Consider the following 15,398-nt stretch of genomic DNA (forward strand, 5'->3'; position numbering starts at 1 on the left):
GAAAGGCATATGCATCCCAGGATTCGAGACCGCTCGGCAGAAGAGTCATACGCAACGCATCGCGTCGGGCAGGGCGAAATGCTATACTAGTCTCGCTGCATCGGGCAGGCACCAGCACCAGAGTGGGCCGACATGTTCAGCTCAGCCTCACGGTTCTTCCCCCGCCCGTGACGCTCCGAAATTTAGCATCCGCTTCACCCTTTTAATCCCTCCCCGCTATGAAAAAGAAAGCAAAGTTGATGGTTCTCCAATCGTCCCACCGCCGCAACCAAGCAAACCAAAACCCCAAACTTAGCAAAAACCCAAATTTAACCTCGCTCGCCCTCGTCTTGGCCTCCCCCACCGCCGCTCCCCCTCCCCGCCGCGCCAGCCCCTCTCCGCCCGGATCCTCCACACTCGCCGGCGATCGCCGGAGACCCCCGCGCCGGCGATCTCCGGCGGTCGCCAGCAATGCCTCCCCCGCCGCAGTCCATCGCCGGCAAGGTCAGCCGCTTCTTCAGCTTCGCGGCGGCGCGGGACCGCTGCTTCAACCGCCGCTTCCTCGCCGCCGGCCTCCGCCCGGTCTCCATCCAGCTCCCCGACTCGGCGCGCCCGGTCTCCATCTCCGACTCGGCGGACCCCGTCACCACCGTCCACATGTGGGTCCCAGCCAGGCCGCCACGCAACCCCCTGGTCCTCCTCCACGGCTTCGGCGCCTCCGCCACGTGGCAGTGGTACCCCTACCTCCGCCCCCTCATCGCCGCCGGCTTCGACCCCATCGTCCCCGACCTCGTCTTCTTCGGCAACTCCTCCACCCGCCTCCCCGATCGCTCCGACACATTCCAGGTCCGTCTCGCCGAGGCCCGGGCCCGATCTGTCAGTCGTCAACCCCTGCATCCTTGACACCTCTCTGCTTGTGTCAGGCGTGGTCGATCAAGACGGCGCTGGAGGCGATCGGGGTGACCAAGTTTGGGCTGGTTGGGGTGAGTTATGGAGGGTTCGTGGGGTACAGGATGGCGGCGATGTACCCGGACGCGGTGGAGAGGGTGACTCTGGTGTGCGCCGGCGTTTGCCTGGAGGAGAAGGACCTCGCGGAGGGTCTGTTCCCGGTGGCCGCGGTCGATGAGGCGGCAGCGCTGCTGGTGCCACGGCGGCCGGAGGAGGTGCGGCGCCTGGTCAGGCTCACATTCGTGCGACCGCCGATCATCATGCCGTCGTGCTTCCTTTGGGACTACATTAAGGTTAATTGCCGCTCCCATCAATTTTTGGTTGAATTGGTTTGAAATTTATAATATATTTATTTATCGAACTGCGCTAGTATAGAACGTCAGATATAAGATTATAAAATCACAGGAGAGGGAACATCAAGGCACCTCTAGACTAGAGAATGATGTTCCCTTATGTGATATTGGGCAGCAGTTGGGTCTGAATTGTGTTTCATTTTTCACATCGAAGATTGTACTTTGCACGTGGTGGTGCAGGCAACTTGACTTAATATGTGGAACCTGAACATCCAACAGGCAACTTAGTTTGTTGAAGTGGTCTACACTTGAAGCCTCTGTCAGAATGGTCTACACTTGAAATGCAGGATCCTAATAGGCACATACTATTCATGTTAGTTTAATTGGTTGATTACTGATTGTGAGTTTGTGATTGCACATCCATCTCCGTTCTCGAGCCAATTTGATCTGCAAATCAAACATTGCCACAAATTAAAACCTAAGTAAAGTGGTAACATTTGTGCAGTTGTTTGCCATCCAGTTTTTGCACAAAATTTGTCAGGATGCTTCGAGAGAGAGGTGTACTGAGGTGACATATGGAGGGGAGGGGATATTTTTTGCACTGTTGTCTGTTTGTTGTGGTTGAAAGCAACTCACTGAATCCACTACGTGGCTGATGTAATGAGCGCCATAGATTTGCTGGAGCCGGCAAAGCCTCAAAATGTTCACACGTGTCAGCGGCTTAGTAGCACATCACTGTTTTTGTTTGTCCTGGTGCATATGTTTTACATATGCTATATGATGCTGTTGACTCAGAGGCATGGTCACCCAGACAGTTGCATGTGGAGGGCCCATAGTAAATTAGTGACAACATACATGATTTCTTTGCTCACCCATGTAGTATTTCTATACTTACCTTCATATTTGTAGTGTATAGTTGGCACTATGAATTAATTCGCATAGTATGTTCCTTCAGTGTTTGACGTCCTACAAATAAATTGACTGTTACAGCACTAAATGCCAAGGATAATGACTTTACTAACTTGCATGCTGGAAATCGGTTGGAGTTGCAGTTCAGATTCAATCAGTTGTTTCTCAGATAGGTGTGACATTTCCTTCAAAATAGTAACACAAAAGGATGGAATTGGATATATTAAAAATAAAATATTCGTTGGCAAGTGATAACATTGAGATAATAATATACCCTTTTCGTTGCGGTTCCTTTGACTGGTTTATATTGACAATATCATTTGCTTCTCAAGAATGTTGGCTAATATGAGTTTGAAAAGAAGAAAAACAACGATTGTCTTCTCAATGGTGGTGTGTGGTAAATACCAGGTGGACTACATTGTTTGAGACAACAAAAATATTATTGGTTGGAAAAAAGTGCTTTAGCTTTAGCAGTCACCCATTAAAAGGATGGTTCATGGTTCATGCACGTATGTAGTTTGTGAAAGTACTGAACTGCTGGATCTAAAGGGTGTGGAAAGTGAAAGAGAAAAGACAAGCCAAATTATGGAGATGAGCTTTGAGCCTTTTGGAACAATGCTCCCACTTACTCATAGAACACTACAGCCATTAAAATTGGTATTCTTTTGGAATACATTAGTATCTAAGATTCAGATCAGAACTCAAAAGCAGGTTTTGGTCCTAGAAATGTTAGCAATCCAACCGTTTAAAAAAATGTGATCTCAGTTTGTGATAAGAATCTCATATGCTTAAGTGAGCTTTTGAAATTAAAAAACTGGTGCTCACAATCCTTTAGAACATCATGGGGGTTGGAATATGCTATGAGTGATGTGACAAGCATTGCTCCTGTTCTTATTCAGTTTCAATCATGAAATGATCTGTGCTTTCGGTGCTCTCTTCCTCTTACATTAGATCACAAATTGAAGTGTTAAATAATGTTCCAAGATTATCTCGAAAAGGGCGTTTGCTTCTTCAGAGTATTTACCTTAACAAAGAATTTGTATTTTCCCATCTAAATTGTGGACCCTTTCCTTTGTCTACTGCATCAGGTGATGGGCTCAGACCATATCCAGGAGAAGACTGAGCTACTACACGCTTTGATTAGTGGGAGGCAAATTTCGACTCTTCCAAAACTACGTCAGGTAGTTTCTTGCAAAATTCTGCTCTCAGGTAGTTTCTTGCAAAATTCTGCTCTCATAGTTGAAGGCCGGAAGGCCTACTAGCGCATGCTTGTGATGGTCATGAGTTGATATATACAATCCTATGAGACTTGTTTATGTGGTCTGTTTAACATTGTACTGCTTTGGCGCTCCGGCTTAATGCAGAAGACGCTGATAATTTGGGGGGAGCAAGATAAGGTGTTCCCGATGGAATTGGCTCACAGATTGAAGAGGTTAGAAGACCTTTTGATAAACATTTCGACCACACGAGTTTGCGGTGCCGGCATCCCTTGAAACTCGAAACTAACCACCTCTGCCAGCATGTGAACAAATTGGCAGGCATCTGGATGGGAACTCTCGGTTGGCAGTCATACACAACGCTGGGCACGCAGTCAATCTCGAGAAGCCTGCAGAGGTGTGCAAGAGCATCATCGAGTTTTTCCAAGAGCCGATCCCCGAAGCTTCAAACGACGAAAGGGTAGGCGCCTCAGCTTTCAGGACATCTTTCCACCATGTCTATGTGAACCATCTCCTGTGACATCGTAGCATTCTCGATGTCCTTCATGTCGTGTCGTGTCGTCTCATCTCATCCTCCTTCGCTTCGTCTCGCAGGTGTAGTAGGCGTGGCTCTCATCGAAGCGGCGGATGGTGTCTTCTTCGCTGGGCATCGGCATTGCGGTCAAAACTGACACTGGAAGAGGGGAGGAAGAGGGGGGATCGCAGCGTTTTCACCGTTCTCGGTGGAAAAATACCTGATGTATGTTGCCTTGAGCAGTGTAATCATCGGTTATGTGAACTGGCATGCCTGCCAGAGCACGTTGTGCTACCGTTGAGATGATGAAATGTCGCATCGTTTTCCCTGTGGCTTCCGTTACGACCAGTGCCATTTTTATTTTTTTTAGTGATACTTCCACTGTCTGTTAGCTTGCGATCCGAGTATCCCGTTGCGAACGAACTGAGTGAAAGAGCAAGAGAAACACGCGGCGACTATTTATCGCCTTAATAAGAGATGCTCTCGCTGAAGCGTTTTCCCGCCTCGCGTCGTATTGGGACGGCCCATTCACGCACGCACAGTCGTAAAAAAGGCAGAGAAACGCGCGGTGACTGTTTATCGCCTTAAGCGATACAACAAGTAGCAGCTCTCGCTGAAGCGGCGTTTCCCCACCCCTGCGTCGTATTGGGCCGGCCCATTCACGCGCGCACAGTTGTAAAAAAGGCAGAGAAATGCGAGAAAGAGGGATCAAACCCGGGTCTCCAAGAAGAACGCACGCCGCACTAACCACTCCACCCAAGTTCATTCAATGAAAAAAAGTAGGGGCGCATCATAATTGGGGCTACTCCAGCCGTTTTCTTCGGGATTTTTCCCTCTTTTCTTTTTCTTTTCCATTTTTCTTTCATTTATTTTTGCATTTTCTTTTTATTTGGTTATTATGTTCTTTTTTCATTATTCTATTTTTGTTTGGTTTTCTTTTTTTTCTTCTCCACTTTTTTTTGGTTTCTTTTTTCTTCTCCATTTTTTGTTTTTGTTCTTTCTTATGTTTGTTTTCGTTTTTCCTCTAAATTTTCGTATATTTCAAAAACATTTTTTAATAAGTGATCAAAAATATTTGTATACGTGTTCAACATTGTCTGAACGCTTCTTCAACATTTTTCAAAATACTCGTTCAACATTTTAATACTTATTCAACATTGTTCAAATACTTGTTCAACATTTTTCAAATACTCATTCAATGTTTTTTAAACTTATTTAATATTTTAAATACTTGTTCAACATTTTTAATACTTATTCAACATTTTCAAAAACTTGTTCCAAAAATTTCAAATACTCATTCAATAATTTTTAATACTTCTTCATCATTTGTCAACTACGTTTTCAACATTTTTAATACTTATTGAAAAAAAATTCAAATACTTATTCAACATTTTTTAATACTTTTTCAATATTTTTCAAATGTGATTTTGAAGAGTGTTTAAAGTATAAAGAAAATTACAAAAATAAAGCAAAAAACGAGGACAGAAAACTGAAAAAGGCCCAGTATTGTGGGCCCTGTCTTGTTTGCACGCCTAATTCTGCCCTGCTGGAAAAAAGATGAAACATGCCTCAAAAAAAAAGGAAAAAATACGAAACGCAAAGAATGGGGTAATATTTTTCAAATGTGATTTTGAAGAGTGTTTAAAGTATAAAGAAAATTACAAAAATAAAGCAAAAAACGAGGACAGAAAACTGAAAAAGGCCCAGTATTGTGGGCCCTGTCTTGTTTGCACGCCTAATTCTGCCCTGCTGGAAAAAAGATGAAACATGCCTCAAAAAAAAAGGAAAAAATACGAAACGCAAAAGAATGGGGTAATATTTTTCAAATGTGATTTTGAAGAGTGTTTAAAGTATAAAGAAAATTACAAAAATAAAGCAAAAAACGAGGACAGAAAACTGAAAAAGGCCCAGTATTGTGGGCCCTGTCTTGTTTGCACGCCTAATTCTGCATTGCTGGAAAAAAGATGAAACATGCCTCAAAAAAAAAGGAAAAAATACGAAACGCAAAAGAATGGGGTAATATTTTTCAAATGTGATTTTGAAGAGTGTTTAAAGTATAAAGAAAATTACAAAAATAAAGCAAAAAACGAGGACAGAAAACTGAAAAAGGCCCAGTATTGTGGGCCCTGTCTTGTTTGCACGCCTAATTCTGCCCTGCTGGAAAAAAGATGAAACATGCCTCAAAAAAAAGGAAAAAATACGAAACGCAAAAGAATGGGGTAATATTTTTCAAATGTGATTTTGAAGAGTGTTTAAAGTATAAAGAAAATTACAAAAATAAAGCAAAAAACGAGGACAGAAAACTGAAAAAGGCCCAGTATTGTGGGCCCTGTCTTGTTTGCACGCCTAATTCTGCCCTGCTGGAAAAAATATGAAACATGCCTCAAAAAAAAGGAAAAAATACGAAACGCCTCAAAAAAAAGATGAAACATGCCTCAAAAAAAAGAATGGGGTGAGAGAGGCTCGAACTCTCGACCTCAGGATCACTCACGTTTAGCTATGAGACCTACGCGCTAGCCAACTGCGCCACCACCCCTTTGTGCAAAAGCTGAGGTATAGAGCTACTTATTCTAAACTCCTGCAGTCTTGTAGAGAGCCAAACTTAGCCGAATCTTTCCTTCTTTCTGGGTTGTGATGAAACAAACCCAACAATTCCAATGTGAATCCGCGAGTTTATATATTGCAGAACACAAATGGTCGTAGAACTGGCAAAATTAATTAATTTCCCTGGTATACTCTAGACGCAATGCGACAGGAAAAACTTTCCAATGTGAATCTTGCTTATTTTTCTGCTATACTCTAGACGCTTCTATTTTTCCATAAAAAACCATTGAGCTTCACGAATCTTATCAACTATCATAGGGTGTAATGTACTTGTCTTGTGGGTTTATTGTTCCTTAACTAGTTTTTTTTTTTGCGAAAAGTGTTCCTTAACTTCCTGCTCGTCACTTTTTCTGAAGTAAAATTTGCCGCATCTAAAGCAAAGTGCAATGCCAAGACCAAATTTTCAGTTTAGGAGCACAAAAATATGTACTAGCATAAAGAAGTAAGTGAAAAGGACAAATACTACGCAACTGTAATCTACAAAAACTGGAATATATATATTTCTAAGATCAATGATAGTGCAAAATGACATGTTTCCTTGTTTTATGTTCCCATAATATTAAAACTAATTTGCATTATCATGTTACTCTAAGCAATATACTCCTACGTCAGACCCGAGTGGTCTGAAGAACTAAATTCAGTCAAGCACTCGCTGAATCAACAAAACTTACGGAAACTTGAGCTCGATTGCGAGAGATTTGGTGTGAGATCGGATTCACCTAAGGGCCAACCAGGAACACTAGCGGCTAGGGTTTACCCCTTACAAAACGGAATGCCCTCGAAGGCTCTGTAGACCTTTGCCGGAAAGTAAACAGCGACTCGCAGGTGCTCCTCAGCTGTCCAATGAAGGATCAACACCGTATTGCTGTTCTTCTCCTGCGAAGCGGTATGCAGGAGCGAAGGGTGTTGGATGATAGATGGACGGCCCGTAGTGCTTCGCGCCAACTGGTATCAATTCAAACTTATCTGAAACAGATTAAAGGTGTCGGTTTCTTCAGAGATAAACAGCTCGGGTCCTGACATATATGCATGCATTCCTATGAATCCATTCCATTCAGTGGTTTTGATGGACAATTATGGCTCTGAATTGACTACAAATGGATGATCTGAATATGCACTTCATAACCAGAACCAAAGAATGACACAATGAAATCATGGTTCAAAAGCACCCCATAACAGCATTGGCCATCGTCTATAACATTTTTTGAAATCATAAAAATATGCCAGTAAAACAACATTGCTCCCCAGTCTGTAGAAAGCACACAAGAATTTGCACTTCCAACCTAATAAGTATCAACAGATATCAAAGAAATATAGATATGCACCAACATTGACCACTCCTTTCATGAACTTGATCGCTTGTCATGTTATCCATCCTTCAACAGTACATCTGATGACTCATTTTCACTTGATAATTTGCACATTCTTTGTCTAGAATAAAGTGCAGCCCCCGATACAAGTAATTCACTCAAGTGAAGGATTGAATACAGAATTGACATCACATTGTCTACAGATGTTAAAAACATAAGAAACGATCAGCATATCCACATTGTATAGTGCTCAAGCTCAAACAGTCCTAAAGGGAGTATCATTTAATTTTTTGAAGGACAAAAAAACTGGACACCATTTTACTGTACTGAACTACAACTAAATGCAAAACCTTTCACTGCACCATGGGAAAAGATGGGACATGCACGGCATCTGATGCATCTAATAACTATAGTCCAGGGATATAAAAAGTAGCTGATTCAATATTTATTGACCCAGAGTATGCTTGACTGAAATAGTACAATGTATGTTAATCAACTAAATGGCAACTATAGAAAGGGAAATGTGGCTAAGATGCAACCTTGATGCCTGCCATCAGTTCATTAGTACCAACCACATCACGAAGAGCAAGCCATCTGGAAAAAATCCAATTCCCGTCACAAAAATCCGACTTCACCTTCCATCTTATGCATAAATAGCCAATGGCTCCCACAACAATAACAGTTAAACAGTAGCCTACAGAGTCTGCGAGAGAATAATTTTGCTTCGGTCGTTATGTAAGAAAACAAACAAGTGTTTGCTGAACTTAGCTAAATGAAATACCAAAATATAGATTACAGGCAAACCTGCACACATCTGCTAAGCTACAGGGCCGACAAGAGAATGATTTCGCTTCAGCGTGCCTTTGTGCGCCTCCTGGGTGGTCAGGTGCGCCCTTTTGCGTGAAAAGCGGACCTATGTCCTGCAACGCATGTATACAGAAACAAGGTATTCACACAAACAATGGGGGTAAGTAGCACACAATCCTAGACGGCACACATAGTAACTGCAAATACTATACTACTCCCTCCGTCCCATAATGTAAGACGTTCCTATAATGGGGGTAGGTAGCACACAATCCTAGACGTCTTACATTATGGGACGGAGGGAGTACATGGTAGCATACTTTCTTAGCAAATCTAACAAGGGAGTTTCTGCCATTCTCGAAATGTCATAAAGGTTGATGCTTCAAGGCATGTATTACATGGTATCAGATAGTGCCTGATCCAGCCACAATGGAAATACAGTGCTGTAAAGTAGCAAATAATCTTAGGAAACGTAACACAGAAGGATCTCATTTCCGATCCATGGAGCAGAAGGCCCGATGCACGGATGCAGGGTAGGCATCATCATGACATCATCCTAATAGTTAACTGGTCAATAAGAGCTCTGGTGCAAAGCAGAACTGCATTCAGAACACCATCGAAAAACAAGAAGCGACACACTGCAAAGAAGGAACCACATGACAAACTGCTAAACCATACCTGTGGCACACGGTCCACTTCCCTTTCCTGGCAGTCAGTGCTTTCTTAGTACGGAAAGCTTGAATAATCGCAGCATGAACTGGACGGCTCCTCCATCAGTGGCTTGCTGTTTATGACCAGAGGCAATTAGACATAATTCAGAAGGAAGAAGGATGCTCACCGGCGTCCACAATAATGCTCTCTCTGGGCTGCGGAAAAGAAACATCTTTTTGAAGATGATGTGGGGTAAAATATACAGATATGACGTAATATTTCAATTCAGACAAAAGACTTACAAGCATTACTTGGACAAGGAATGAAACAACATCAACGAAAATCAGAGAGGGTCATGACGCAGATAAGCTGTAATGTTCATTCCTTGCCGCAGTTTAAATAACCTGATAGAACTAATAAATCATTTTAATGGCTGTGACCAACAATTACTGCCATACTAAACCAAGACTAGTTTTTTAATACTCCCTCCATCCCATAATATACCTGTGGCACACGGTCTTATATTATGGAATGGGGGGGGGGGGGGGGGGGGGTAGCATTTAACCTTGCCCAGAATTGCAGATTTGATTGTTACTATATTTGGTACGATCTAGATGACATGAAAACAACTATACTTAGTACAGAAACATGTATTCAGTCGCAGTGATATTTTTGGTGAATGGATAATATTTTCAGGCATTCACTAGGGTACTAATATGCAGTGGGTATGTTGAGTTACCAACTTCAATATGATGTGGTTAACAAATAGCACACATATCCTCGTTAAGATTTACAGTTTGATGCACGAAAATTTGTGGCTTACACATAAACCATTCTAAAAATCATAAGATCAGAGTTCCTCGGTTGATTTGCTCCCCTGAACTCAACAGAGCAACCATGGTCACCGACTCGCCGTCTTCGTGTCTACCTGTTTGCAAGGAGACCATTCACTATGATTAATGATGGAAATGAAGCAAGCCATCCAGAAATTTTTAGAAACTCAGTGACATCAGATTCATGGACAAGGTAGACCAGAAATTATACTAACCTGCATATGCTGCACTCTCCTGAGCCAAATCTTGGATTAACAAATTGATGGACCTACACAAGCAGCACATTATCAATTCAGGTGAGAACATGATTCTTTTACAAGACAAGACAGATTTACAATCCCCTCTTCCATTTGCAAAATATTCATGAGCATAAGAACAAATTCACAATTAACATCTCAAATCGAGATTAATCCATCGAACAGTCCAAAAATATATAAAAAGTGGAGTTGCTAATTGCCTACCTGGATGTTGTGCACGGGAAGACGACGAGCAAGATCACATGAGGGCTTGCAGCTTCTAGCAAGCAGCACAAGATGCCACGGTGGTCCTCGCCACGCCGTTCCCCCTTCTCCCGCCACTTACGCATCCTCACCACGCCGGCCGGCGGCCGGCCTCCCTTCGCGCACTACCACACATCTGCCCCGTGACACCACAAATCGTGGACGCCGTAGCCGAGCGGGGTGCGGATGGATGGGGAAATGGAGGCGGTGATGACGAGAGGCAATGGATCTCATCGGTAGGGGCGGCATCAGACGATGACCTTGGGAAGCGTCAGAGGAGCTCGGAGCGGAGAAGAGGCAGAGACGAGGGAGGGAGGAGTTGGAGCGGAGGCTCACAAGGGAGAATGACTTAGGGTGGAGGAGTGTGGCGGTTGTGGATTGGGGGCTAGGGTTCGTGCGGTTGTGCTCAACGGGCTTTCCAGGAGGAATAACCAATCAGACCCTCACATCGCAGCACCCACCCATCTTCATGTGACCCCACCTAAGAAGAGGCTCACCAGTCATACTCACGTAAAAAAGTGAAAATAGCTGTCAAAATCGGATGGCCAAGGGGAGCCAAGGTGGAAATCTACTCAGATCCAACGGACAGAAATCGCCCGATCAAGAGGAGCGCCATGGAGGCGGGTTGGCTGGCAGCCTTTAAGGTTAAAATTTAGATAGATCGGATTCGTTCCTTTATAGCATATGCGGACTTGAATTATTTACTTATCCCAAGATATATTTGATCTCATTTTTGTCTGTTGAGACAAGCCACGTTTTTTAAGTAGATGTGCCACAGACAAGCAAGCATGCAAATCAGCTGTGCATGATTTCAGTTAGTTTCCAATGTAGCATGTCTCTCTAGTTATTTTGCTTCTGGTTTTATGCACTCATGGAACGAGAAAGAATTGAACCAGCCAATTTGCAAGGTGAGTATTTAATATTGCAACTTTTTGAATTCTACCTCATGAAAACTCTCAAGATAACGACCTATAGTTCTCAAAGAGGATAGTTGTGAGGTAAGAAAGTGATTTTGGTGCATATACTCAACTGCATTGACAATGAAGCCACAGACAACATGCATCCTTGATGTTGTACAAGAATTGATTAGTATATTAAGACATACTGAGATAATTAGGTGTCTTCACTGTATGCATATGATGCTAAATTATAGCGTTGCTTGAAAATCATTTAAATTATAGGTCGCTTTGTAATATGTTTTTAGTGCTATCAGAGTATCTTTTATATCCATGTGAATTTGAAAATCTGGTTGTAACATTAGTCAAGACGTGCATTGCATGTGCACGCTTACTATATTCTTTGTATAAGCTGCAACTGAAATATATTTTCTATAGCATGTATTTGAGCTCACATTATTTGTTTTCTAATTACTGCTTTTGATCAGAACCAACATGTAGCCTGGAATGAGGAACGGTATTCTATGAGCTAAACAACGCGGAAGAAGAGGATTAGGCCGGCAGATCGGTGTCAAGGAGAATACTGAGCTATGGAGGTGGTGTTTCAGGCAACACCGGCGATAGTCTCAACAGTTAAATACCTAAATGATGGTGAACCGTAGATGTCGTAATATTATGAGAAATATATAATGATTTATTCTACCTTATCTGTACATCTTTTGCTCATTGTGATGATCTGATATGCCCCATAGAGGTGTCTGGATTGAAATAGGTATTTTATTGGCTCAGCAAGGGGGAAATGTTACGGGTGTTCATTAAGATTCTTGACTTGTGAATGCTGGTGGCGGATTTAATCTCAATATGCTTTAGGCAAGTCTGTTAAGTACTATATCCCATCAAGATTTAAATTCGCAGTGTACGTGCAATGTACAGTAAATCACTGCACACATAAGATTACATATCGCCATATGTAAATTGAAAATGTAAACTTCATATATTCAAATATTGATTTCTAGCGAGACATGCATTGCACGTGCACGCTTACTAGTGGTACAACAAAATAACCAAGTGATGCTAAAGGCCAATGGATACAAGGTACAAACTTCTAATTACAACAGGAAACATACATACCAGGTCAAGCATGGTGAACATTATGATGGACACCATGAGCTGCCCATTCTGATCTTTACAACATCTGTAGTTGTAGTAAACTCCAAAAGCCATGACAACCAACATACAGTACACGGCAAAAAGAAAATTAATGCCCTTCAACCTCGTCGGATAAAAAATTGAGTGGCTGTCTGACAAAATTTTGCACCATAATTCCCCAAGTGCGCTCGTTAGGTGTTATCCCAACAGTCACTGCTCTGTTTAGAAGCATATTAGCGTCATCAAGCAATCTCGCTTTGCAGTGCCAACTAATGAGGATATTGTATGTAATAGTATCTGCATGCACATTTTCAGAATGTAACTTCTCTAGGAGATTCAGCGCAGCATGCATCCATCCCATTTTGCACAATCCATTTATGAGTGTGTTGTATGTGACAATGTCAGGACTAAGCCCTTGGTTTAACATCTCCTTCGAGAGCTCTAGTGCATCACGCACCCTTCTTGTCTTGCAGAGCTCACTAATCAAGAGGTTGTATGAAATGTTATTTGGCTTAATTCCCTTTTCTATCATTTCCGCGAGCAACACCATGCTCCGATCCACATTCCCATCTTTGCACAGGGCTTTAATCAGACCATTATAGCTAACAACATCAAGTGAACAACCATGAAGTACCATTTCATTTGCAAGCCGTATGGCATCCTGCAAACTTCCTTTGCACAACAGTGCATGAATGAGTGTATTATAAGTTATTCTATTCGCAACAACACCCTCGTCAACCAAATTTTCAAATAGATACACAGCCTCCTCGATCTGGCCATTGTTGCAGAGATGATAAATTATTGTATTATATGTGCAGATATCAGGCTTGCAACCTTCACTCTTCATCTCTTGCATGAGTGACATCGCGTCATCCATCCTGCCTTCCTTACATACAGCATAAATCATTCCATTGTATCCTTGCAAATTCAGACTCAAGCCATTTGCCAACATTACCTTCAGCGTTGCTCTCATGTCATCCCACATGCCATTCCTGCAAAAACCATGCAGCAAGATCGTGTAGGTTACTATGTTTGGAGCACAACCCTTATCCTCCATCTCTCTAAGCAACCGCATGGCCGAACCAAGCCTCCCAAGCTTGCAAAGCCCATGTATCAATATACTGTAAGTGTGTGCATCTGGTGGGCAGCCTTTTGATCCCATTATCTCATACAGCTCCATCGCCTCTGTTAGCTTCCCATCCAAAAGACACCCGCCAATCACCGTGTTAAATAACACGACATTCAACTCTGGCACCCTCCCGAGCATTGTGCGTGCCTCATCCACCTGCCTTGCTCGGCACAGGCCCTGGATAAGGAACCCGTATGTCATGGTGTTTGGCACGCAGCCTCTTATCATCATCCTGTCCACAAGCCTCGCAGCATCACGGAGACGCCCAAGCATGCATAGCCCGTGCACAATGTCATTGAACGTGTTGACATCAGCAGAGCACCCCATGAGGAACATCTCGTCGAGGAGCGTGGTAGCCTCGGCGACCTCACCCTGGGCACACAGAGCGTGGATGACCGTCTGATAGAGCATCACATCGGGCACGCACCCATGCCGCGCCATGCTGCGGAGCATCGCGAGCGCCTCATCAGCGCGCCCGAGGCGGCAGAGCGCGCGCGCAGCGACACCGAAGGTGAAGGTGGTGGGTGGGATGCGGTCCCGGTGGACCATCCGGCGGTAGAGCGTGAGCACATCGGCGTGGCAGTTCGCCCTGGCCAGTGCCGCGAGGACGGTGTTGTACGAGCGGAAGGACGGCGAGACGGCGAATCGGCTGGGCAACTGGTCGAGCAGGTGGAGGGCGCGGCCAGGGCGCAAGGAGCGCAGGAGCGGTATGAGGAGGGTCTCCCGGAGAGGGGGGTGGCGAGAGGAGGGGAGGGATTCAAGGAGGGAGAGCGCGCGCTCTGGGTCTGCGTCGGCGGCGGCGAGCAAGGGCCGGAGGGGGTGCGACGAGAGGACGGGGTGGGAGGCGGCGTACCACTGGAGGAGGAGGAGGGAGGTGGCCGGGGACAGCGGCAGCGCGAGGAGGCGCCCGAGACGGTGCGGGGTGAGCGGGCGGGAGGAGAGCGTGCTTCGGAGGCGAGAGAGGTCGAATGGCGCGAGCAGCTCCGGCCATGACGTCGCGGCGGCTGCCCGGAGTTTGGGCGGGGGTTCCGCCATACCCGGTTGCGTGGAAACCCACCCATTGGATCACTATTTTTCACTTACTAGGCCCAGACGTTAGGTTAAGTGGACACGCCCCGCGTGTTTACGCTTTCGGTGTGCCCACATTTGGGCCGTCCACCCTTTCAAATTCAGATCCTAAGTGTAACATCCCAAAAGATTTCAAATTTTGGAATGTTAAATAAATAAATAGGTAATATTGAATGAGTTGCTTTGATTTTCAGAATAAATAGAAACTTTTTGAGTCTTGGTGAAAACTTTTCCAAACCATGTCATCCAAATTGGAATGGCGTAACTATCCAACAATATTAATTCTTGGTTTGGGAATTTATTTAAGCTCAAAAGGATTTAATATCTAAAAATTAACCATATTTAAATGAGTTAGAATAATATGACTTTCTCAAATATGGTATAAAATGACACACAAAAGGGAAAATTGAAAAAAATGGAGTTTATTTGACTATTTTGCAATTAGATGCCATTTAGATATTTTTCCAATTAACCATATAAAAAATGAGAGGAGATAGTATGAATTCTCCATAAAATAACATTGAAAATATTTAATAGTAAGCATATAAATATTTTGTTATTTGAACATAATTTTGAGTATTTATAAGACCCTAA

At 43.6% G+C, this 15,398-nt stretch overlaps 2 protein-coding genes and 1 non-coding gene across 8 annotated transcripts; 1 reads left to right on the top strand and 2 right to left on the bottom strand.

The window, feature by feature from the left end:
• Positions 1 to 279: 279 nt before the first annotated feature.
• On the top strand, positions 280 to 4,202 carry LOC125536197 (uncharacterized). 4 transcript variants are annotated; one of them, XR_015615877.1, is made up of 6 exons: positions 280 to 825; positions 903 to 1,220; positions 3,218 to 3,338; positions 3,494 to 3,561; positions 3,649 to 3,806; positions 3,941 to 4,202. XR_015615877.1 is itself a non-coding variant. In XM_048699369.2 (6 exons), the coding sequence occupies exons 1-6, from the start codon at positions 451 to 453 to the stop codon at positions 3,944 to 3,946; spliced, it is 999 nt and encodes a 332-aa protein (XP_048555326.1). In that variant the 5' UTR covers positions 345 to 450; the 3' UTR covers positions 3,947 to 4,202. The 4 variants fall into 4 exon arrangements, 1 of the variants encoding a protein (XP_048555326.1); XR_007294933.2 differs by having other exon boundaries at positions 282 to 825; positions 3,668 to 3,806; XR_015615876.1 differs by having other exon boundaries at positions 301 to 825; positions 3,218 to 3,310.
• Positions 4,203 to 6,308: 2,106 nt separating this feature from the next.
• On the bottom strand, positions 6,309 to 6,396 carry TRNAM-CAU (transfer RNA methionine (anticodon CAU)). The gene is given in 2 exon segments: positions 6,309 to 6,344; positions 6,359 to 6,396. It is a non-coding gene; the product is annotated as a tRNA-Met (tRNA).
• Positions 6,397 to 7,611: 1,215 nt separating this feature from the next.
• Positions 7,612 to 14,807, bottom strand: LOC125536198 (uncharacterized). Of its 3 annotated transcripts, none has more exons than XM_048699374.2 (7): positions 12,590 to 14,807; positions 10,278 to 10,330; positions 10,053 to 10,157; positions 9,257 to 9,444; positions 8,579 to 8,694; positions 8,314 to 8,477; positions 7,612 to 7,971 (listed from the first exon to the last, which is right to left on the bottom strand). In XM_048699374.2, the coding sequence occupies exon 1, from the start codon at positions 14,769 to 14,771 to the stop codon at positions 12,717 to 12,719; it is 2,055 nt and encodes a 684-aa protein (XP_048555331.2). In that variant the 5' UTR covers positions 14,772 to 14,807; the 3' UTR covers positions 7,612 to 7,971; positions 8,314 to 8,477; positions 8,579 to 8,694; positions 9,257 to 9,444; positions 10,053 to 10,157; positions 10,278 to 10,330; positions 12,590 to 12,716. The 3 variants fall into 3 exon arrangements, with proteins under 3 accessions (XP_048555331.2, XP_048555330.2, XP_048555329.2); XM_048699373.2 differs by having other exon boundaries at positions 9,532 to 10,157; XM_048699372.2 differs by having other exon boundaries at positions 9,257 to 10,157.
• Between the last annotated feature and the right edge of the window lie 591 nt (positions 14,808 to 15,398).

This window comes from Triticum urartu, chromosome 2A (genome assembly GCF_056163025.1).
Source record: "Triticum urartu cultivar PI428250 chromosome 2A, HENAU_Tu73, whole genome shotgun sequence".
NCBI lineage: Eukaryota > Viridiplantae > Streptophyta > Magnoliopsida > Poales > Poaceae > Triticum > Triticum urartu.

Excerpts from the sequence above, each read along its gene's own strand:
- LOC125536197 (XM_048699369.2), top strand. The coding sequence starts at position 451 with ATGCCTCCCCCGCCGCAGTCCATCGCCGGCAAGGTCAGCCGCTTCTTC. Across the intron at positions 826-902 it reads ATCGCTCCGACACATTCCAG|GCGTGGTCGATCAAGACGGC; the intron begins GTCCGTCTCGCC and ends TGCTTGTGTCAG. Across the intron at positions 3,562-3,667 it reads TTGGCTCACAGATTGAAGAG|GCATCTGGATGGGAACTCTC; the intron begins GTTAGAAGACCT and ends ACAAATTGGCAG.
- LOC125536198 (XM_048699374.2), bottom strand. The coding sequence starts at position 14,771 with ATGGCGGAACCCCCGCCCAAACTCCGGGCAGCCGCCGCGACGTCATGG.